At 48.3% G+C, this 24,334-nt stretch overlaps 1 protein-coding gene across 11 annotated transcripts in view; it reads right to left on the minus strand.

Moving 5' to 3' along the window:
- Positions 1 to 22,691, minus strand: part of DNM3 (dynamin 3) — a 332,054-nt gene extending 309,363 nt beyond the window's left edge. For 7 of the 11 annotated variants that reach the window (XM_019486507.2, XM_059728290.1, XM_059728289.1 and 4 more), the window contains exon 1: positions 22,507 to 22,690. In XM_019486507.2, the coding sequence (XP_019342052.1) occupies positions 22,507 to 22,652 (146 nt within the window). In that variant the 5' untranslated portion in view covers positions 22,653 to 22,690. Of the gene's footprint in view, positions 1 to 22,506 lie in introns of all 11 variants that reach the window. The other 4 variants (XM_059728286.1, XM_059728285.1, XM_059728287.1 and 1 more) reach the window with 2 other exon arrangements.
- Positions 22,692 to 24,334: the final 1,643 nt, after the last annotated feature.

Genomic DNA, 24,334 nt, shown 5'->3' on the forward strand with positions numbered 1-24,334 from the left:
TATGTAAAGTTTCTGGAATTAAAAAAAATAAATGCGGTAATACCACGTATTTTTTACCCAAAGTACTAGAGAACAAAAATACATGCATCTCCTAACACAGCATCACTATTCTGGTGCTGAGATGGCCATTTTGCCATCATCTATCTGTCACAATCCAAGGGTGTGATTTTTGTGTGCGCGCGCGCTTCGGCACTGCTAAATTATTTCCCGCCACTCGTAGCTTTCTTTGCAGGGTGCATTTCTTCGTTGCAACAGAGAAATGCACATTGCAAAGAGTTCCCACCATTTGTATTCAGATTTGTGCCCTACTATTGGCCAGTTCTAAATTATTCCCACGTGGCAGCTAGCGATTGGCTTGCTAGCCGTATAAGAGGCTTGAGTGGTTTCCACCCAAGTTGAAGGACTCCACGACTATCAGGAGGAGGAGAACTTCACGTCTCATGAAGATGTCTAAGCGCTGCGGAGCCTATCGGACCCAGCGTGTATCTCAAGAAGGCTATAGGGGTCTGATCAGCCTCTCGCCTCTCCCCGTCGCCGCCTGATCCCTCGACGTACCTTTCCCTGCGCGCAAGTTCCACGGAGCCTAGCAAACTTTGTGTGAGTGAATCCAGAGCTCTACCCGGGTTCGAGTCCTGCAGTTTTTTTTCTTCCCGTCACCGAAACCCCATTGCGACGTACTCTCGAGGTTTTTGTTCATCTTCCCGTCGCCGAAACCCCATTGCGACGTACCATCATGTTCTACAGGTTCGAGTTTTGTTTTGTTTTGTAACCGCAACTCAAGCAAGTTTTCCTGCCTGCACCACAACCATCTTCGGTGTAAGTAAAATAATTTTAAATCAACCACTAAGCGTCCGTGCCTAATTCTAGCATGCCGCCTGTCTTCCCTGACCTGGCGTGTCCGGGCTGCTGGCCACAGCCCGCCGTGTGAAAAAACCTCCAAGGGCCTCGGACCACTCCCGGCCCGCACACTATCATTATATTTTATTAGAATGTTTATTTAAGATATAGTCTGAATAGCAAATTATTTCATTGAGAAGAGTCAGATTTACATTAAATTGTATTTCCTGTTGACAGGAACTGAATGAAAAAGAGCATATGCACACCACCTCCCCACCAAAGTATCGAATATATTAGTCCCCTAAAGTGAACCACTTTGTAATGAATTATATTTATCATGCACTCCACCTCGGATCACCTAACTTGCACTCAATCAAAACTAATCCTAATTTCCCATATTTTAGGGCCACTATTAAATACCTCTGGTAAAGGAATGTTTCCTTCTTTTTCTTCTTATGCAAATTCTGCTCCTAAACTACATTATCTAGAGCATAGTTTCTCAACCTGTGGTATCGCTACCCCTGGAGGTACGTACCACGAGACACAGGCAGGGGGTACGCGGGCTCGGAAAACCCCCACAGCAAGGGGGTGCCACTGCTCCCCCTGCAAGGTTCACATCCGGCCATTCGCCCCCACCCCCAAGCCAGCCAAAAGCTGCTGCAGGAGGGGGAGGGTGGGCACACAGATACCCGCGCACTCCCCACCAACAGGCAAGTAAGTTTTCTTTCTTTTTTATCCTGCCTGGGCTTTGTGGGGTGGGGCACACCCAGACCCCCAGAGTGCAGGAGGGGCAGGGTGCTGCCCTGCTCCCTCCTGCACTATGGGGACTGGCCCCATGACCTGGCCCACCCAGGGCCCAGTTCTCTGCAGGGAGGAGGGCTGGCAGTGGCACCAGGCTCTTCCCAGAGCTTGGGGCAGGCTGCAGTGATGGGAGGGGAGCTGCTGCCTCCCCCACCAGCGCCGCTGCCACCAAACGCGGGGAAAAGCCCTGTGCCACTGCCAGCCCCCGCCTGGACTCTGGGGCAGTTGCAGCAGGCAGCAGTCAGGCTGCAAACAGCTGCACCAGGCTCCGCAGCCCTGGCATCAGCTCCAAGCCAGCAACTGCACATGCACCTCAGAGCAGAGAGTGGGATAAACCGCTCTTTGCTTTGAGGCACACGTGAAGTCACCAGCATAGAGCTCATGTTGGGGCTGCAGAGCCCGGTGCAGCTGTCTGCAGCCTCCCTGCTACAGCTGCCCAGAGCCCAAGCTGGATACAGGTGGTGCCAGTAGTGGCACAGGGCTTTTCTGGGCTGCACTGCCTCAGGCCCCCCCACCCCCGGTTTGCTCAGACCCACCGGATGCTGGAGCAGCTCCTTCGCAGCCTCCTGGCTGTAGCCAGCCCAGGCTCTGGGTAGCTGCTGCCAGCCACAGAACCCAGGGTGCTTGCAGCATGGCTTGCAGCCTCCTGCTTGCCTAGAGCCCAGGCTGGCAGTGGAGTGCCAAGCAAAATGGCCTCTGTCATATTGAAGGTAGTAATCTAAAGGCTTGTAATAAATGCCCATTAGCCAGTTTAGAAAAAAGACAAGATTCATCTTCTTATCTAAGCCATTGCTTGCGTAGCCTGGTGTTGCTCAAAGTCTTAATTCTTGAATTTTATCTCTAGAGGCCTTTAACAAGGTTAACATAAAACGACCCTTAAGCAAACATCCCACATTCCAAGAAATCAAACCCTAGGGGCCTTCTTCAAAAGGAGGTTGTAAAAGAAGGGTCACTGCAGTGGTGTGGAAATTCCCCAAAGAAACTAAACGGTCAGCAAAAGAAACTAAACCCAGCAGAAATCTGTTAAGAAAGATCCAAGCCCAAATTTGGGAGTAGTGAAAGGTTTGGGTAGGAGGGGCCCAAGACGGCAACTCACCCAATAAAAACTGTAACCTACAGTCCCAATTTGGAAGTAACCTCACTTGCAGAGCATCGAAGGAAGAATCGCAAGTGTAGGCCAGATCAGACTGATCACCTGAACCACCCTCTCCATGAACAAGGCCTCCCGTTCACGCTGAAGCCGCAGAGCGCCCGAAAGGGACTGAAGGAAGGGGACTTGTTCCCATCACTGCTGAGACCAACCCTAAAACCATAACTAAAGAATGAAAGTATATCTGGGGATCTGGTTTCTTGGAATTCTGGAATTGTAAGTATATTATGAAAAAAATAGTATGAAATCAAATTTAACTTTTAGTTGTAATTGTAGTTGTTTTTGTAATATTAATTCTTATAACATTGTTTGGGAAGGAAATGCATTTGGAGCATTGTTTCTGATATATGTAGTTATTGTGTTCTTAATGTTTGTGGTATTTCTTAAAGCTAAGCAGTGTTATATGCATAGCAAAGAAATTTAAAATAAAATTGTGTTGTATGAATTAAGTGTGCAAACATCGTGAAATCGTGCAATCAACTAAATACTCCTCCAGCCAGTGCATCAAACGAATCAGTAAGTTGTGTGGGATCTTCTCTATTCCATAACCCACTAGAGACAGCCTCGTGTGCCATGCTTGGCACGCGTGTTCCAGGGGTTGCCCTCCCCTACCCTACAGACTTATCGTGCTGAGCAAAATGGCCTCGCATGCCATGGTTGCCTCTGCTTCTCCCCATCACCCCAACCCCTGCTGCAGCAGCCATGGAAGCAGCCAACGCCACCTGCCTGTACCACAATTATGGTTGCTACCTGTTCCCTCCCCCCCCCCGCTTCCTCCTTCCTCCTCTCAAAACTATAGCAAAAAACTTGGTGCACCGCGCAATGCACAATACTTTAAATTACCCAGCAATAATTTGGCATGCCACACTTTGCGCGACACTGGGTTCAGCCCTCCTAGCTTTGGCCAACATCACCTCTAGCCCAGGTATGTTCTTGAGCACCCCTGGTGTAAAAGGTAGCAACCCTACCCACAGCAGATCAGACATCTGTCATATCACGGCCTTATATACGCAGTCCTTCTTCCAACATATGGCACACATTAGTCTGTAAACATAAAATCCCCTGGAAAATTGAGTGTTGGGGTACTTATTAAATTTTTTACAAGTTAGGGGTCCTTGCTACTTAAAAGATTGAGAAACGCTGATCTAGAACTCCAGATAAGCCAATAGAGAATTATTACTGAGCAGCGTGGTGTACAAGCTGATATTTCATATTCCCTTGGGGCTACAAATGAAAACTTTATACATTTAAAAGTGTTGTAAAGACTTTTGCTTCTGCATCTTGCAAATTGCAAGGTGTCAGACCATAAAAATCACCATATTCGGTATGGACAAGCTGTTTCAGATTACTGAGTTGGAATATTACTGGTTCCAAGTTCTCCCTCCAAAGCCGGGACACTGGGAACCATGGTTCTAAGTCAAGGGTCGGCAACCCCTGGCATGCGTGCCAAGCGTGGCACATGAGGCCATTTTGCTTGGCACGCAGCAGCCAGCCCCAGCTCTGGGCAGCTGCTGCCAGCGACGGAGCCCGGGCTGCTCCCAACAGGGCTTGCAGTATCCCAGCTGCCTGCTGGGAGCAGCCCAGGCTCCTGGCTGGGAGCAGCTCCCCAGAATTGGGGCTGGCTGCAGCCAGGAGGCTCCAAACAGCTGTGCTGGGCTCCAGCATCAGCTTCACATGTGCAGGCGTGCCTTGGAGCAGATGGTGGGGGTGGGACCTGAGGCAGCGCGGCCCTGGTCTCTCTCCCACTCCAGGCACAGAGGTGATGAGCCTGGCACAGCTGTTTGGAGCCTCCTAGCTGCAGCCGGCCTCGGCTCTGGGGAGCTGCTGCCAGCCAGGATCCCAGGCTGCTCCCAGCAAGCAGCTGGGATGCTGCAAGCCCTGCTGGGAGCAGGCCAGGCTCCAGCAGCTACTCAGAGTCAGGGTAGCTGCTGACAGCCACAGAGCCTGGGCTGTGGGGCAGGGGCACAAGCAGGGCATCCTGCCATGTACCCCTTGCCCTCATTTTGTTTTTCTACCATGCTGGCACTCTGGCACTTTCCAAGGTAGGCATTGTTTATTAGCGACTTGGACAACGGGGTGAAGAGCAGCCTGTTTAAATTCGCAGATGACACCAAGATTTGAGGTGAGGTGGGCACGCTAGAAGGGAAGGACAGATTACAGCAAGACCTGGACAGGTTACAGGGGCAGGCAAATGAAAATAGGATGGGATTCAATATTGACAAGTGCACGGTGCTGCACTTGGGCAGTAGGAACCAGCAGCATGCCTACAGGTTTGGGAACTCCCTTCTCAAAAGCATGGTGGCAGAAAGAGATCTTGGAGTCATTATTGACTCCAAGATGAACATGGGCCGACAGTGCGAGAACACGGTCAGTAGGGCCAACCGTACCTTGTCCTGCATCCACAGATGCATCACAAGCAGGGCCAAGGAGGTGATCCTCCCCCTCTATACGACACTGGTCAGGCCACAGTTGGAATACTGCATCCAGTTCTGGGTACCGCACTTCAGGAGGGATGTGGACACCATTGAGAGGGTCCGAAGGAGGGCCACTCACATGATCCGGGGACAGCAGGGCAGACCCTATGAGGAGAGGCTACAGGACCTGAACCTGTTCAGCCTTCACAAGAGAAGGCTGAGGGGGGACCTGGTGGCCATCTGTAAACTTGCTAGGGGGAGCCAGCAGGGTTTGGGAGAGACCTTGTTCCCCTGAGCGCCTTCCGGAGTAACAAGGAATAACGGCCATAAATTGTTAGAGAGTAGGTTCAGACTAGACATTAGAAGGCACTACTTTACAGTCAGGGCGGCTAGGATCTGGAACCAACTTCCAAGGGAAGTGGTGATGGCTCCTACCCTGGGGGTCTTTAAGAGGAGGCTCAACGTTTATCTGGCTGGGGTCATTTGAGCCCAGTTTTCTCTCCTGCCCAGGCAGGGGGTCAGACTAGAAGAACTACAGGGTCCCTTCCAACCCTATATCTATGAATTGTGGTGTTTTTCGGCACTCCAGCCAAAAAACATTGCCTACCCCTGTTCTAAGGGAAGCTAGCTTTTCCAATGGTAGGATAGGTAAATGTAAGAGGTTTTAAACCAATTATTTATTCTAGGATTTACCTGCCGTGGCCAGAACAACCCAGTCATTCTGCATAAGCAACCAGTTACAACACGTGTTGCTGTATACCATCTGCATGAATGTTGTGCAAATTAAATTTGAAATCAAATTTGTCTCTCTTTCTTTCCCAAACATTCAATTACCACCATAAAACTATAATGACAGCGGGTAGGTCTGGTCATCCCAGTATTTATTTATAAAGAGAAAAACCACAATATATAAAGAGAAAACACAGGTAAAGACACCAAATTTTAATTCTTTTATGTGTAGCATTCATTGCTATGAGAAATAGCCTTAAGTGGTGAAAGAAAATCATGCAATAAGATAAGCATATGATCAATAGTAGCATCAATAAGTTAAAATCTAGTACTAAACCAATATCCCTAAACCAAAATCTAGTACTAAACCAGTATCTCTAAACAGAAAAGCCTTTTTCTAACTGAACACAGACTGACATAGCCCAGTGAGCAAGTAAATCCTTTGGCCAAGAGAAATCTAGGCAAACCAAGAAGGACTATTGAGGAATATATTCCAAAAGAGGAATAGACTACTGAATGTTCTATTGAGGAATATATTCCCAAAAGAGAAATATTCATCCATTCCCCAAATTTCCCTCTTCTCAGGGGTAAGCACTAAATATCCTTGTCTCAGGTTAAGGAAACACGAGTCACTTGGTTTGGTCATTCTTTAATAAAGAAAAAAAAAAAATACCCCAAGCAATTGTTTTGGAAAGATCCCGTCAGCAGACGAGCCACTTTGCACCTTATGGAGAACATGCTCCAGTTTCCTATAGTATTTCCAGCTATGGTATTTCCAGTTAGGCTACTTGACAGGCCTGGAATACAGTCCATTTAACTGAGTTGACATAAAAGTCTTGTGCTCCTTATATTTTTCTTGTGTCTTCCACAAAGGAGTATGCATTTTCCTTTTTTTTTTGTCACAGCAAATTCAGCCATCTTTTAGTTTTTTTAAATAACTTGACTACAAGAAATTAACACAAGTGTGCATACAGCTATTTTAATAATTTGTGCCATAAGCAGCAAACAAATCAACACTAAGCTACGGTTTAATTTAAAACTCTTTTTACTGAGTTCATAACACTGTGTGTGAAAGGCTGGCTATGTTGAAGCAAATGCTAAAACTCCAACTGACTTTAGGCTGAAATGTTATTGATTTTGCAAAAGAAAAAGCTACTTATAAGCATGAATATTAAGCTTAGTGGTGAAAATTAAAAGCAAAGTTCCCCATTCAAATAAGAAAGACAAAGCACTGCTGCTAGAAGCACTAGGTTTCAAAACATGCAAAAACCTCTCTTATCTAAAGCTACACTCTCCTCTTGCTTCCCAGAGCTATCACAGACAATAGTGTTTGGCAGTACATCAAAGCCCAGCATGCAGTTAAATAGGATTTTGCTCATCTCTAGTCAGATAAAGCTGCCTTGTTCATTTCAGTGCAAGTTATTAAAAAGATATTTCATACAAGGTCACAGTTAAAATAATGTTCCCTTCCTGTTCTAACTGCATTTACAGTACAAGTGGAGACACACAGCACTAAAAGTTTTTGAGTAACCCATCACAGTAACACCATCAAGCTAGCAACTAAAGGGAGTTCATATGCTATTATTTATACTGCTGCAAAGACTTGATGGCCAGATCCTATTCTTCCTCATAAGCACCTTGTAAGTAGATAAAGGTACCAAAGTGCAAAATAATTACACTATGCTTAAGTGCCTGAAAATCCATTAATGCAGGGCTGTCCAACTGACAGCCCCACAAGAGGTTAAGTTGTGGCCCCTGGGCTCTTACCCAGCCACTGCTTCCCACATCACTCTGGCTGCAACTCCCCCTCCCTCTACCATCTGCCACTTCCTGCCTCCAACCCAGGCAACAGGGCAGCATGGCAAATGAAGTGACCAGCTGAGGATGAGTAGAGGGCCATACAAAGGAGAGGGGAGGAGCATCCATGCAGCCCAGTAGCCTCTGGCTTGACTGATGCAGCCTGAATAGCATGTGGCCCCTGGGGACTTAGAAGTTGGACAGTCCCACATTAATGCATCTACCTTTGTAGTATGTTGTCATTTGGCTTTGACACTAAGGTCCTGCCACACATTACATTTAAGATGCGATTAACCAGTCATTTCAATGTGCTTTAATAACTAGTGATTATCCTCATCAGATGCTGCGACTTCCAGACATGCATCCTGCACATGGTGCACTTGCATGGCTGGGAGCCCAGGTCAGTTGACAGCTTCCAGCTTTGGGAGCACAAGGTTCACCGCTGCAGAGGGGAGCTCAGATCAGCTACTTGCTAATGGGTTATCACTTCACTTATCAATTAAACCAGCAGTTTAAACAGTTTAATCTGTGCATCACAACATCAGCAGATGGGGTGGCAATAAAGAAGGATCCAGGTTTTGTTTGCTGCAGAAAAATGCGGATTTCTTCCTTTAATGAAAAAAATGTGGGAAAATGTGGGTTTCCCCTTTTAGGCTGGCAGAGTTCCAGCCTGAAAGGGACTGCTTGGGGTAGAGGGAGAGCAGGGGAGGGTGATCAGAGGCAGGGGGTGTCACATGTATGTGTGAGTACACATGCATGTGCCAGCCAAGCAGCAACGGAGAGCATGTCCTGCAGCTGCCCCCAGGTAAGTATGTGTGCGTGGGGGGGGGGGGGGGGGTCAGTCCACTGGCAACACATTAGGACAGTGGATGGGAGGGGTGAACCACAGGCAATTTGGCAGAGGGGGCTGTGGGGGCTGGGAGGGAGCCAAGGTGATGTGACAGGGGGGCACATGCCCCCTAAGATTTCTGCACCCACCACGGAGCATGGGGTGTGGCCAGGCTGGACCAGCTCCAGGCAGGAGCCACCTCCACAGCCCAGTGAGTGGGACCCAGTGCAGGAGGGAGCACCACACCACCATGACCACCAAGGTGAGGCGCAGCAGCAGCACAGACTTGTGTCCCCACTGCTATCAAGTGGCCATGGGATTCCTCAGCTTGACTGCCACAGCAGCATGGTGCTCCCACCCATGCTGGGTCCCTCCTTCTGGCCCACAGAGCCCCCATGGGGAGGCAGTAGGGTGGGAAGCCCCGAACCCAAAGCAAGCAGCCCACATCCTCCCATACCACAGGCTCTGCTTCAGCCATGCCACCAACAGAGGGGATAGGAGAGGGGAACCAAGCTCTGCACTCCACTCTGGCCACAGCAGCTGCCTTGACCCATGGGCAGCAGCTGGGGCTTAGGCACTGCTGGGGGAAGTAGGGAGCTGCAGACTCTGGCCCTGAGGCACCTGGGACGTGAGGGGCAACTGCAGGTTGGAAGTGAAGGGCTATGCTGAGGAAATGGGGTCATATTGAGGAAATGGGGTCATAAATGGGGTCATGCTGAGAAAAAAGTTTGGGAAGCACTGGATGAAACTATCATTTAACCTTTAACATCCCTACTCTTGCAGAGTGGAAAAGGATCACATTTATTAGGCAGTAGCTTAATGACGCAACCAGGCACCCAGGGATCTTCCAGTTCCCACCAGTCTGAGTGTGATCACTCCTGAACAGCTACAACTGTTTTTTTCACCTCCCCTCCTATACAAGTTGGTGCCCATGGCAGTTGCCCCACCTTAGTTACACCACTGCACTTAAGCACAAGTGAAATATGACCTGGGCTCAGCAATAGGTGCTGTACAAGGGTGAAAAAAAGCTGTACCTGTCCCAAATTTCCAGGATGTATTGTAGGTGAACACTGCTGGATTATAGGAATGAATACTTTAAGATATATAATTAATTTAGCTTAAATGCAGGCAACTGTTTATTGAAGCACCCTAAATAATAAGCATGATACAAGATGACCAGGAAGAACACAGAGAAAATATTTGCAAAGATCTCAATTATTACAGAAAAAAATACTAATAATAGTATTGTATTTATGCCAGTGATTCTCAACTGGGGCTCCCAATTATAAGATGTACCTATGATTTGGTGAAACATGGATGCATTAAATCTGTTGTAATGCAGCAGAGCAATACATAACAGCTTTACCAAAGCATGATGTTTTGGATTACATCTGTACCTAATACACACTGATCTTATCACATACTGACCCTTCCATCTGCCCACTATATTTTGCCACATCCTGCTCATGTAGTCTTAGCATTTGGGGTTTTTTTGTTTGTTTTGTTTTTTAAGACAAGTTTCAAAAGACTAAAGAATGAATAAAATGGTTGTCACAGGGCACCTCGGTGCCTGCTCCTAGGGAGTAGAAACTGCCAGGGAGAGAGAGCCCTGGCAGAACATAATAAGCACAGCTGCGGGTTGCCAGGGCAGCTAACGTGAGTCAGCTGGCCTGTAGGAAGCAGTGCCTCGCCCTTATAAAGCCCAGGGCTGAGACCAGGATGGCAGTTCCCTGCCAGCAGCCAGAGGGGCAAGAGCTCCTGGAGTTAGAAGGCGAGCAATGCAGGAACCACTCTAGCTGAGAGAAGGATGGCAGCTCTGAGAGGTCTGAGCACCATGGTTTATCCAGGAGGCTTTATGTTTGAGTTATAGCCAGGGGGCTCGAGTTTATGTTCAGGCTTTGATATTACACCGGAGGTTTGGGTGAGGCTGTAGGGGTTGGAGGCGGCCTCATAGGGACTCCAGAGGTGTGGGGGCCCTGACGCCAAGAGGGTGCGCTATTCTCATAGGGGGGAACCCCAGGGGTATGGGAACTGCAGTGCCAGTGAAGGCGCAGCTTGCGGCGAGTAGCGCAGCCAGCGTGTTGCGGGCGGGGAACATAGACCCTGGGTTGTGTGTGGGGTACGTAGACCCCAGCCCCAGAGAGGGGCAGCTTTGAGACACCCCAGTGCGGGCACGATGAGCCCCAGAGTGGGGGCAATATTACTAGGAGGCCCAGCGCAGGCGCGGTGAACCCCTGAAGGAGGGCTAGTGCTGCGATAGACCCCGAAGCAGGGTAGAGTGCTGCCGTTGCCCCCGGCGAGAAGGGGGTAGTGGCACGGTGGGCCCTGGGAGAAGGGGGCAGCAGCGCGGTGGGCCCAAGAGTCAGGGGGGCGCCACTGAGAAGTCCCCAGGGTGGGCACAGCGAGCCCCAGAGAGGGGGCGATACTATTGAGAAGCCCAGCGCGGGCATGTAAGGTCCCAGAGAAAGGGGACTATTGAGAAGCCCGAGATGGGCGTAGCGAGTCCGGCTGCAGGTTAGTGCAGCAACAGCCCTCAGGCAGAGGCAAGGTGCTGCGGTCGTCCCCGAGGAGAGGGAATAGCAGTGTGGTGAGCCTGGATCAGAGAGGGTAGCCGTGCCGTTGGCCTAAAGGACCGGAGACCCGCTAGAGGGTCCCTGAGCGGGACAACACTTTTAGAGAAGGCCCAGAGTGGGCTTGACAAGAGTCCCAGTGAGGGGCTAGGTATTAGAGAGAGCCCAGAGTGGGCTAGACCATAGAGGAGGCCCCAGAGAGCGGGGCGAAAGGACATAGAGGAGGCCCGAGAGACGGGCCGTGAACATAGAGAGAGACATACCAGTGTCTATCCCATCAGCGAGGCTTGGGGCGTGGTATTAGGGGTTGGTAGGAGCCACGCGCAGCCCATAAGGCTAGGGTGCCTGGGAAGCACCCATCACACTGGGAGACCACAGGACCCCGGGAGAACCGCGGGGACAGAGGTCCTGAGTAGCCGTGCCCAAGGAGGAGTAAGGCAGCCTCCCTATTATATTTACCAGCAAGACGTGGCGGGCGAGAATAAGAGGGTGCCTTGGGCCGGCCTTGACACGGAGCAAGGGACTTCGAGGAGATCACGGCCCTCCTGAAGGACCCCGCCGTGACAATGGTATAATCATCATTTGTACACATTGTATAGATTCATGGTTCTCGACCTTTTTTAGACTTGAGGCACTGTTCCAGAACTTTTCTAAATTGAGCAGCACCTCATTTCAAAAACTAATTTATTGCAGTGCTTACCTTCTCAAACAGCAGCCATGTGGGAAAGAGCAAGTACTTACCTTTTTGCACCCCACACTCTCCTTTAAAAGGATGTCTCAGTGTCCCAGTTGAGAATCACTGACATAGGTACACAGCTATCATGATTTCTAACCTAGTGAAGTAGGCTGAATCAGACACTGAGTAGACATGAACCAGGATGAGAGACGGAAGAGTTCCACAGTTCTTGGACTGGAACAAAAAATCCTAGTGGATATGGGGGTGCCCTAAAGAATAATAAACAGCATGCAGTGGCATAATTAGAGACTACGTACTGGGTACTCCATTTAAATGCATCACTTTCGGATTTAAAAAAAAAAAATCTCGCATACACAAATTCATGTAACTGTATTCATTAACTCCTAGGAACAGCTTGTACTAAGCTTTTCACCTCCTTAAGGCTCCTGAATGTTCCGTATAGTGCCTCATGCCTTTAATAGCAGCCTTGAATTGATAGGACTTAGTTCAGTTCTCCTTTAGAAGCCTTGGAATTGATGGCTGTTAGTCAGTTTCTCCGATTTAACTACTGTTTTTAACTGCTTACATCACAAAGTAGGCAGGAAAAACAGACAGGTTATAAGCATAAGTTATGTACTTAACCACTATGAACACAATCGCTGTTTGTTAAAATGAAAGCAAAAGGCAAATACTTGGGACCAGTCACGTTATGCAGTTAAGCAAATTATGTACTTTTCTGATATGTGTGTATATGTGGAGCACTCTCCATAATGCACACATGGCAAAGAGGCTGAACTGATATTGTAGATAAATCTTAATTCTGGTCACCTCCTAATTTTTGAGTGCTTCACTTTGCTAATTGAACCTAGTTTGTGTTTGCAAAATTTTAATACATTTGCCAGACACATACAGACAGTTCACCCAGAATACCTCTGTCACTCCCTCTCTCAGCCTACCACATATGATTAGTGCAGCCCTGCCCTCCCTGAGGTGAAGCCAGACCATGTTGCCCTAAGTTGCAGCTGTATATAAATGTTTAGACCATCCCAGGACTCATGACAAGAACACCTGGTTCCAGTCATGAGTGGGGGGCTACTTAGCACATGGCTCATTTGTGGGGGGTATGTGGAACACAGAGAGAGAGAGAGAGAGAGAGCGTGCGCAGTGTTGAGCTATGGGGTCACCCCGGCTAGAAATGCTGTCAACTCTGATGGAGCCCAGCCCAATGAACTATATGGTAAATCATGAGCCTCTGGCTTTGGACTAATATCTTTCCTGCCTAGTGCCAGGGGGCTGGCCCCAATGATTTTGCGAGGTCCCTTCCAACCCTTAACAATCTATGAATCTATAACATCATGCATAGTTTGTACTGTATATAAATAAGTGCAAAAGTTCTGCTCGAAAGTGTGTTTATAAAGTACCTGTGCTAAAACCTGCAGCAGTTTCAAAAAAGGTAACATGCATCAATTCTGAATAAACTAAAAGCATGGGTACTACATACAAATTGCTACAGCCATGTTTATTTTCAAGGTTATTGTTTTGAAATGTGTTCCTCACTTCCATGTGCTCAGGGAGAGGGGGGTCTGACAGTAAGGAGAGGAGAAAGGGGCCATCTGACCCCCCCAGATTTATTCTCTCTGCTGTAGCAGTAGGAAGGGAACACATTCAAAGCATCTCCAATAATTAGATTCTATACCTGGAAAAGTATAACAAATGTATTCATTTTTCATATACAGAACCAAATTATTGGGGGTCATCTTATAATCAGGGTTATCTTCTATTCAAGTAAATACCATATGTGGTTTATTCATCAAAACACTCTTCGTTTAAGTGTGCTAGTACATTGATCTGAACAGACACTTATTCAAATGCATTTTTATAAATGCTCTCAGACTAAACCTTTTGGCAGTGCTCATGAGGCAGCAGTAAACACAAGTGCAAACGAGTGGTAACATTCCTGTATATAAATTCATTACATAATATTGTTATGCTCTTAAACACCTTTCACCTAAGAATCTTGACAACACCAATATTCACTGTATAGGTAAGGAAACAGAAGCAGACAGTGTCAAGTGACTTGTACAAAACCACATGGTAAATCAGCGTCAACAATGGGAAACAAGGAGTCCTCATGCAATAGCTTCTCCCTGTTTGTGCTGTAAAGTATTCATCACACATTATGAATATCTTGCATTTAAAAATGGCCCTGGAAAATCCTGCTTCTAAGTCTAGGTCTACAAGCATGTCACAAGTTTGAAAAATTAATAACATAAAAAGCATGTTCACACACTAGGAGTCCCTGTCTGTCTGCCCCCGTCATAAAGAGTAAGCAAAGGAATAACTTCCCTTACTCCCCAAAGCCATGATTAGAACGTAATCCTGGATGTAGCATGAATCAGATATTTTAAAAGGTTCTTAGGCACCGAAAGACGCAAAAAGGCACCTGGTGGGACCTTCTAAAATTAAGAGGTGGTCAACCTGCAGCATGCATGGCACAAGTGTCCCTGGCCATGGCACAATGTGCCCTTCGTCCCTTCCAACCCTAACATTTATGAATCTAAGTGGCACGGGCAGCCTCCATATGTGGCCTACAGCAGGTCAGGTGAGGGGACAGGTAGCACAGAAGTAGATAGGGCAGGAATCAAAGCAGCAGATTGGACAGGGAGCAAGCAAAATGCAGAACAACAGAGAGATCAGGCATGGAGCACAGGGCAGGGAACAGAAAGCTGAAGAACAGACTGGGTAGTGGAAGGGATCAGAGTGGCACTCAGGGAGGGTGCAGGGCTAATTTGTGACATGCCAAACAAAAAGTTGTCCCTCATTGTTCTAAAACAGTTCTAAATCCTCCCCACCCCCCACCACTGAGATAAACCTAGTAAGTGCTTATGTATCTTTAAAAATCTGTTTCTGAGTGCCCCTTGTGGAATATTTGCTCTCAGTTCAATGGCAATTGAGTGACATTAGTACCATCCAAGATGAAACTTACACTAATATATACCCTGGGCATTATAAAGGCTATTTAAGTCCCAACCAGACTTAAAATAGCAAGCTGTAGCTTACTATAAATCAGCAAAGCTTAGTCCTATCTATACAGCCTAGAAAAGTTACATGATTAGTCTCCTTTATATAACCACTGAATTTGATTACTCTGACCTGCTGACAATCCATCTGAGCAAGAACCTAACCCACATAGTTCACACCAGGCTTAAGTCAAACACTATGGCGCTGTCTGACAACTGATATTTGAGAGCAAGCATTTATAAAATTCAGGTCTCTGAAAATATTCACGCATTCATCAGATACCTTGTAACTTAGTATAAACTGCCTAAATACTGAATGAAGAACCTCAGATACCCTAGATACAGGTCAGAGAGTACTTCACCATACTTAGTAATTGAACAGAGAATTCCTTAAGAAAAGAAGAAATCAACAAAGTTTGGCTGCCTAAATCAAAGAGAATGGCTTAAAGTGAAAACTGTAGGGGGAAAAAATCTTATTACCTTTGTTTTCTTGGTCAGTACTGAACTACAAATATATCTGGACTGTATTGTACCCATCAACAATACTCTAGGATCATATACATAGCAATTTAATGTACACAACCATCAACCTTATATTTAAATTAAAAATAGGTACATCCATTTAGAATAGAACAAACTTCTTCGTAAATAAGGCGTTTGTGGAGGAAATGCAAATAGTGAACTAGACAACAGCATCTGACCTCTATGGGCTAGAGTTGTTATTAGGTAAATGTAAATACATTTCTCAGCCTACCAGGATATTTTGATAACTGGACTAATATAGTAATTGCAGCTGTACAATGGTTTAATCAGGCAGACACAAAGGAGGGAAATAACATGTTTGAAGAGTGGCTGATTTCTACTTCCACAAGATCTTTAGATTAAGAAAAAATACTAGAGCAGTGTATTGCAGTTTCAATTTACTGCTGCTTTTCTGAAATACCGGTAAAAAAAAAAAAAAATACCAGTTTTTTCTGAGATGGCTTATTAGTCACTTCTCTGACAGGAAAATTTAAGAGTAAAATGGCTGCATTGATTTTAAATACATCTCCCTGGGATGCACAAATTCTACTAAGCAGGTGTCTTCCCTCTGCAAATAAATGTTCTGCTTCAACAGTCAATTGAGTTTCCTTCATTTCCCCTGACAATTGGAAATAGCATTTTAGCAATTACTACTGCAAGGTAGAAAAATAACCTAAGCATAGAAGGAAATGCTATAATTTGGGTAACATGCACTAGTCCATATTTTAGAAAAGATCTAAAAAAACTACAACAAACAGTTATATATGCTGCTGCCAGGGAATACATGCAAGCTACAAAACAGTTAGGAAAGAAGGGTACATTCTGACAGATTAGGAAAGTCCTATATAAAGACAACCCTCCCCCAGAACCTTAGGGTTTTAAAATTAAAGTGTATGCTTGATTATGAATGACAGGCTTATAATCAAAAGTTCACATCTCTTTTATAGCAATTACTTGACCACATACAGGTTTTATTACATTAAACAACGGAAGCGAAGAGCTTTCAGTTTTAAAATCTAATTATTAAATTTTCAGTTTTCATTAAAACAACATGAAAGGCTATTCCGCTTCTACCAGAGCAAAAGAGGTCATAGAGAGGGCTCTAGAAGCATCAGAGACTTATCTTAAAAACTCATTCTGGTGAATGAGTTAATCTCTGCACAAGTTTCTGCTTTGCTTCCTCTTCCTGCCACCCAACCAACTCGAAAGTTCAGTTCACAAGCTTTCTTCCATGCTGCTGTTTTTTTCTTTTAAATGTCACCACTTACTTTCAAGGGAGAGATTTGCAGAAAAAAACAAACAGGAATTAGGGTCACAATCCGGAACCTACTTACACCAATTCTGCAGGACCAGATACCGTGCCCAACTCCCATTGATACTTTAAGAGAATCAGGTACTTACTTCTCCTTTATTGACCACATCCCACAGTGTACCACAACTACCACATTAGGCTCTTGGGGTTTAAACAAAGGGTCAGTTATCGGTTTATGGACTTAATTACTCTTGTTACCGGCATCTATGAAAGGGGGAACACTGTGTGTTCTTACATCTGAGGAATGAGTACTCAAATCCTCAGACAATGGAAGAAGATACAAACATTTCCTCAAAGTCTATGGCACAACCCCATGGACAGGGTCCATCCTGAGGACATATGAAGAATTAGACAGTAAGGCTAGGGACAGAAGTTACACATAAGTAAGTTTAAGTAATCAGAAACTGGTTTAAACCTGTAACAGAACAGAAGTTCAGTGCTCATAAACCAGTTTCAAAATGGCTGAAACTGGTTTAAGATAAACCTGGCTGAATGTAGTATCAGACTTAACCAATTCATGTCAAACCAGGTTATGAAACTTCTGTCCCAAACTCCTTCCTGGTTCAAGTTAAATCACAGTCCCCCAGCATCCCAGCATGCTTTCTAGCCCTGGGTTGTGGCTGGGCTTGCCGCCTGCTCCAGCAGAGAAGGGTTAGAGGGGAAGGGACTGCCACCCTGAGCAAACCCTGGCTGGGGTCTGGGGCCAGGGAGGGGGGCTAAATTTTCCTTCCCAAGTACAGAGCTGCCCTGCCTTGCTAAAAAAAACTTACTTCCGGCTGTGACTGTGGACTACAAATCCCAGAGGCACCTGGAAGCAGGAAGAGGAAGTGCTGATGTAGGGATCCGAGTTTTCCATTTCCCATGGAAAAAGAGAGAAAACCATAGATTACCTGGTTTTATAAGAAAAAAATGTGGATTTTCTCTTTTAGCCGAGAAACCTGCGGATTTCCCCCTTTTGCAAAGAGCTCTGCAGGTGGCGGAGTTCCAGCCTGCAAGAACTGCTTGCAAAAAGGACAGGAAAGCCCCAACCCTGCCCAGAGGGGCAGGGGGAGGGGGAGGCAGAGGGGGAAGGGCAGAGCCTGCAGCTTTTAGTCAGTCACAAGGCCTAGGTCAGGCTCACTTTTCTCCTGGAGCCTGTGAAGTGGTATGTGGGGCTTTCAGGGGGCTGGGGTGGAAGCAGGGAGGTGTTGGAGAAATACATGGGTGCCTGACTGGCTCCACATCTTCCCACTTGCTGCTGGAGTGCCTGGCCGGGGGCAGGTACAACTGAAGCAGCTCCAGCAGCCCTTAAGGGAAGCTGCACATGGAGGCACCAGCTGGAAGCGGGGAGTTGTGGAGCCAGTCGGGCACTCAGTGTTGTTCACTCTAAGGGGGCAAGGGAGACCCATGCCCCCAGATCTGTATGGGGGGCAGGCTGTGGGCTTGAGCTCCCTCCCTGCTTCCCTCCCATGGGGCTGCTGCAGCCCCGCAGGCAAGACCCAGGACAGCTGGGAACAGCAGGGCTGCACCAGGATCTCCTTTCCCCCCCACCATGCCTCCTACTGTTCTGAGTGACGAAGCTCCATGCCACTTCCCTCAGTGCAGCCCTGCATGCAGGAGGTGCATCACTGGGGCAGTGCAGAGTGAGCTGCTACTAAGGAGATCACTGCGTGGCTCCTCTGTCCCCAGCCACGCCAAGTCGTGGGGAGGGCAGCAGGGACAGCTGCTCGCTCTGTGCTGGCCCAGCAATATACCTCCTGCATGCAGGGCTGCACTGAGGGAAGCGGCGCAGGGCTCTGCCACTCAGAGAAGTGGCAGGCACAGGAGGCCCAGCAGGGGGAGGAAAAAGGAGATCCTGGCATGGCCCTACTGTTCCCAGCTGTGCTAGGTCTTGCCTGTGGGGCTACAGAGGCCCCACGGCAGGGAAGCAGGAAGGGAGCTCAAGCCCACAGCCTGCCCCCCATACAGATCTGGGTGCATGGGTCCCCCTTGCTCCCCAGAAGTGCACGCAGCCACTGGGAGCCAGCCCTGCCCCTGCCCGAGTCAGCAGCAGCAGGAGTAGCAGGGCAGCCGGCTCCATACTCCTGCTGCAGCTGCCTTCTGTTGAGGGCAGGGAGCTGTGGACCTGGGTCCCTGGTCCCATAGCCCTGACAGCTAGGGGCCCCTTCCAGCAAGGCAAGGGGGTAGGGGCTGTGGGTGGGGGTCAAGGGGCATAAGCAGGGCTGGGGGGCTGTTGTGGGGGCAAAGAAGGACACAATCAGGGCCAGGGGAAGCTGTGGGGGGGCCTTTAATTTTAATCATGGATTTTGGGGGTTTTGTCAGAGAATTTGCAGTTTTTTATCATGGAAAACCAGGATCCCTGGTGATAAGCAACTCTGCAGAGTCCTGATGCTGTGAGTCTGGACTGCAAATCCCAGAGACCTCAGGGGCAGCAGGAAGAGGAAGCAAATACACAGCCTATGCTGGCTATATGCTAGAGAGCAATGCTCTACCACCCCCTGGCTTCTGGCCTGAGCCACTGCAGGCATGTGGCTGCATTTCCTGAATAAACAAAAATGAATGTCTGTCCAACTGTTTCTCAGTTTAATCTCTGCAGCTTAGACTAACCTGCAAAAACTGAATCAATTCAGCCTCTGGCTTTTTTACTGTATTTAACCTAAGGTATAGGCAATCTGCCAACTGTCCCTCAGGGTCCCTGAACCCAGCAGAAGGTGCACTGAATTTGCAAGGCAAGAGGTAATAAATTCTAATCCTATGGCTGTTAGAATTCCTTTGCCCTCTTCATACTCTATTATGAAACACAGCTTAATATTACCACCTTCGGTGAGTAAAGTGATGTTTATCAGTTGTCCACATCAAGATAACAAAGAACTTACACACAGTGCTGGGAACAAAGCCCAAGTCTACCCACACTGTTCCGTAGTCTTTTAAAAGGAAGAGAGGTAAATCAAATGCTTCTGTAATCTAGTGAAGCCCTGTGTCTTCCTCTGGCAGCAAGACCACATATGGAAATGACAATTCTGTTACTGTGTGAACACCAAAAGATCTGGTTCCTTTGGCCAAGTGGTGGAAACTCACTTTTACGTCCACTGATCCCTCATTCAGTCCCAGAAATGCCTGAAATAGATGCTTTCTTCTCTTTGTTTCTGCCTTCTGTAAACACTATATCATAACATATGCCCAGTACCAGGATGAATAAACAAGTATCCCAATGTCTAAAGTTAAATCTTTTTCCCACCAATACTTATGTGATCTACTGGTAATGTGATGTGTATGTTGCATTTCCCCTGCAGGGCCTCCTCCACACAGGATAACAAGATGCTTTCCAGCCACTTGTTACAGCTATAGAACTGAATTGGAAATGGTACCTGGAGACAAAGGTTGTGGGTTCAAAATCTGTTGATGACCCATAAGAATGAAAAAAAGAAAGAAAAAACACATTAAGAGTAGAATAATAACTGAAATAATTCTATACAGAGCAAAACATAAGTGAGATTGCAATGAGAATGTGCTCTACTCATGTATGTATGTTAAGATTTTACCTATTTCACTTAATAACAGCTGGCATTTTAACAAGGTGTAAGAGCTTTTGCCTGTATATCCAGAGTGTAAGAACCTACTTGCATCAGCTCCAAAACCTCAGAACTTGACTAAATAAATGTCGTACTCCCAGAAAGGAAACTCTCATTCTTAAAAAGTCTCTTTTTAACATTTTTGGGAACAGCACTGCCCAGAGACACCCAAATTATAGTAGCTATAGATGGCTGATCTGCAGGTAAAGCAATTTAATTCCTGCTGACCTGTGCTTCAAAAATTGTTCCCATCTCCAAGTTACTGAGTTAGCTCCTCTCTGACAAGGGTATGAGAAGTCTGACTCCCACATCCAATTCACTGCTGTGTTTTGCGCTATGCTGCAAGCTCTTTGAGGCAAGGACTCTCTCTTACACTGCATCTGTGAAGCACCTAACCCAGCAGCGGGCAAAGTCCAGTCCACAGGCCAGATCCAGCTCACAGTGGACTCTTATTTCCCAGAAGCCCCTGCCTGCATTGCTGAAGTGGGTTTCCCTCGAGACCCCAGGAGCAGCAGAGCCATGATAGTGAAAGACCAGGGTTTCCATGGAGACTGGACGCAGAAGTGCTGGCAGGGCGCACGGCAGGGGTGTGCAGGCAGCAGATCATGGCTCTGCCCCATCTCTGGACCATGTTTCATCACTGCAACATCCCAACCCCTGCCCCGGAGCAGCTCCCCCTCCAGCCGTGTGTCCTGACAGTGCTGCTGGGGCCAGTCTCCATGGAAACCCTGGCCCCGCAGTGTCACAGCCCCGCTATTCCTGGGGTCTTCATGGAAACTAGCTGCGACACAGACAGGAGCTGCTGGGAAATGGAGTCTGGCCACCAGCCGGATCCACCATTTTGCTCATCTCTGGCCTAACCTAATAAAGCTCAAAGCCCCTTGGGTCCTCTAGCAGCAGCCCCTGCTGTGGAGACCAAAATATCTTAATTTCCAATTGATGAAAGATGACCCTACTGTAATTGTCATACAAGTGCATTAGAGGCAGACAGAGGGTTTTTCTACTTGCACAGGTACACCATCTCTGCTGAAAATTTGAAAAAATTAAAAGCAAAAAAAAAAAAAAAAAAAAAATGCGTAAGGAACTGATCCTGCCTAAGTGCAAAGAATGGAGCAGAGAAATTCTATTCAACATTTCTATGAATTCAGACTGCTGTAGTATAAAGCCACCACTGTATTTGTTGCAAAGTGCTGTCTACTGCAATTGCTATCAAGGAGCTCAATCCAGCCAAGCCACAGTAGTTGGATCACTTTTAAGTCCAATCAATTAATCAGCAAAAAACAGAAACCTTGGTGATATTTACAGTCAGCTCTTCCACTGTTATATTTCCCCAGAGAGATTACTGCAAACCATCCTAGCATAAAATGGTATTGATATCCTGTAAACAATGCTAGTTTTCCCAGGGCATGTTAAAAAGTGTGCTCTCCATACACATTTTGAGCAAACAGCTTAGCAGAGCTGCATGTTATATCCGCCTTCCAAAGAGATGTCAGCCTCTTTGAATACAAGACATACCCTTGATGAATGTAGCAGCACTGTCACATTTCCCAACATCCAATGGAATCCCCATTACTAAGCACTTTAGTGAGACAGGAGCCCTGTCTGCTTCTCAGAAGGAAGGAAAGGGAAAGGCGATGCCACCCTCCTGCATGTGCAGTGGAAACCACACGAGAAAGCAAAGTCACAGCCCAGCCTCAGACTTTATCCATGAAGTCGCTGGTGTCACTGGAACACTACACATCTGGTCCCCAACATCTGTCTTAGCTGCCACAGCAAAAAAAAAAACAACCCAAAACCCAACCACCCTCCACTCACTGCTTGAATCTCTCTGCTACACCAGCCACACTGGAAACCCAGGATGCTGCTCAACACCTGTGTGGAGGGGACCCACCACTACCAAAAACAGGGGGTGGGAGAAGAGGAGGAGAGGGGGTTGTTTACGGGGGTGATGGAGCATCCCTGGTCGCGGCGGGCAGCCTCCTCCTCTGCAGCCTGGCAACAAACCTGCATTAACTGGGAGGCTTGAAACACATGTATGCGCACGCACACACCCTTCAACACACCCCCTCCTTCACACACACACACGCACACACACACATCCCCCTTCGATATCCCCCACCCCCTTTGACACACGCGCATGCACACACACCCTCTGGCATACACACGCACACACCCGTTGCCCGCACGCCTGCCCTTGGACAAGCCGCAGCCGCCCAAAGGTGCCGGGCGCTGCGGGGCGGGGCGGGGCGGGGCGGGGGCTCCGAGCAGCAGCAGCGGCGAAGCCGCCCTCGCCCTCACCTGGAGACGCAGTTCTCGAGCACGGAGCTCTTGCCGGCGCTCTGCCCGCCCACCACGGCGATCTGCGGCAGATCGAGCAGGCAGCTCTGGCCCAGCGCCGCGAAGGCGTCCTGCAGCCGGTTCACTAGCCCGATCAGCCCCTCCATCCCCGCGCCGCCGCCAGGTAACGGTCTGCGCCGCACGCCTGCGCAGTGCGCGCCGCACCCCGGGGGCGGGGCGGGGCGGGGCGGGGCGACCGGGACACGCCCCTGCCACGCCCCCCGTGTTGTCCCGGCTGCCGGAGGCTGCCTGGGGCGGGGACGTGGCGCCTGCGAGTGATAGAAGCCCCGTGGGGCATCCAGGAGTCCTGGAGAAGACCCGCCCCCCGCAGCAGGGGCGGATGCAGAATTTGGCAAAGGGGGTGCGCCCCCAGCTGCAGCCCTGTCCTGCCCTGCGGGCACGAGCCCTACGCCGTTGTAAAGTTCCCGAAGCAGATGAGCGTCCCCCTGCCTCGCTCAGAGGCGTCCGCCCCCGTCTCTCTCTTCGTCTTAGCCCAGCCCCACACAAGTCCTCCTGGACGGGGAAGGAGCAGCTCTGAAGCTTTCCCCACCTGGGCAGGGCTGGATTAACACACAGGCAAACTAGGCACGGACCTAGAGCCCTGAGCTGAGGGGGACTGGCCCTTCCCTCCAAGGTGGTGGCCCTGTCCACCTCTCCTCCCTTCCCTTCCCTCCCCCTCCCCTCTGCCAGCCTCCCCACAGCAGCTGAGCCCCACCCACTCCCCGTGGCAGCAGCACCAGGGTGGGGAAGGGGGTCTCAACCAGCTTGGGACCCACACATTTGTTTGCCTAGGGCCCAGTAAAGGATTAATCTGGCCCTGCACCTGGGGACAGTAGGGAAAGCAGGTGGGGGGGCTGGGGGACAAGGGGAGGGGGCCTGTGTTTCTGAGGACAGAGGGGAAGTGAGGCTTTTCTTCCACTTTGGGGGCTTCTTTCGAAGTCTGCAGAGGCGTGCAAGCGTGTGCATGTGATTTTTAGGCTTGTTTGCTTTGCCTTCAAGGCTTCACATCTCAGCCTTGAGGGGGAAGCTGAGTCCCAAAGGAGCATGTTGCTCTACAGCCAGGAGGGCCAGAGAATTACTGAGAGCCTAGTGCTTCCCTTCACCCCTGACTTGCTCAATATCATGAGAACTGCCAAAACCACTCAGACCACCACAAGCATCAGGTATCTCCTGGGCCTGCTACCTCCACTCTAACATCCCTGTGCTCCTCTGAACTGCATCGTCTTGAAGCTGGCTGCTGCCAGGCTTCTAAAGCAGGTCTGGAGTGAGGAGGGCAGGTCAATTAATTTTTCCAACTGTTTAGTTGGTCTAATAAAAGATATCACATTTACCCAAAGATTAAGAACCTTGTCTGCCTATGTCCTTAAACCAACATAGCTACAACCTACATCCTCAAAGGCATCAGGCCTCTAAGTCTATGCATCAGGCATTGGTCTATGCAGTTAAAGCCGGTCAGCTGTATTCACTTGTCTTGATAAAAAAATATATATATATTTAAAATTTATGTAGCAGGCTTACCTTTCAGAGCTTGGGCTGAGTCCCAGGTTTGAGATCCTGCTGTTTTGATTGGTGGAGCCCATCCACCAATCAGGAGGCAGTAAGAGAAGTGAAGTCACATGCCTTTCCTGATGGGAGGGAGAGAAGAGCTCCCCTGGACCTGATTGGAGACTGCAACACTGTCAGGCTCAGAAGACTTCAGGGGCAGAGCCCTGGAGGGTATAAAAGGAGCTGTGCCTCCAGCAGGGGGGAGATGCATTAGGGACAGAGAAGGGCGGGGCTTAGAAGAGCT

The sequence above is a fragment of the Alligator mississippiensis genome, chromosome 5 (genome assembly GCF_030867095.1).
Source record: "Alligator mississippiensis isolate rAllMis1 chromosome 5, rAllMis1, whole genome shotgun sequence".
Classification (NCBI taxonomy): domain Eukaryota; kingdom Metazoa; phylum Chordata; order Crocodylia; family Alligatoridae; genus Alligator; species Alligator mississippiensis.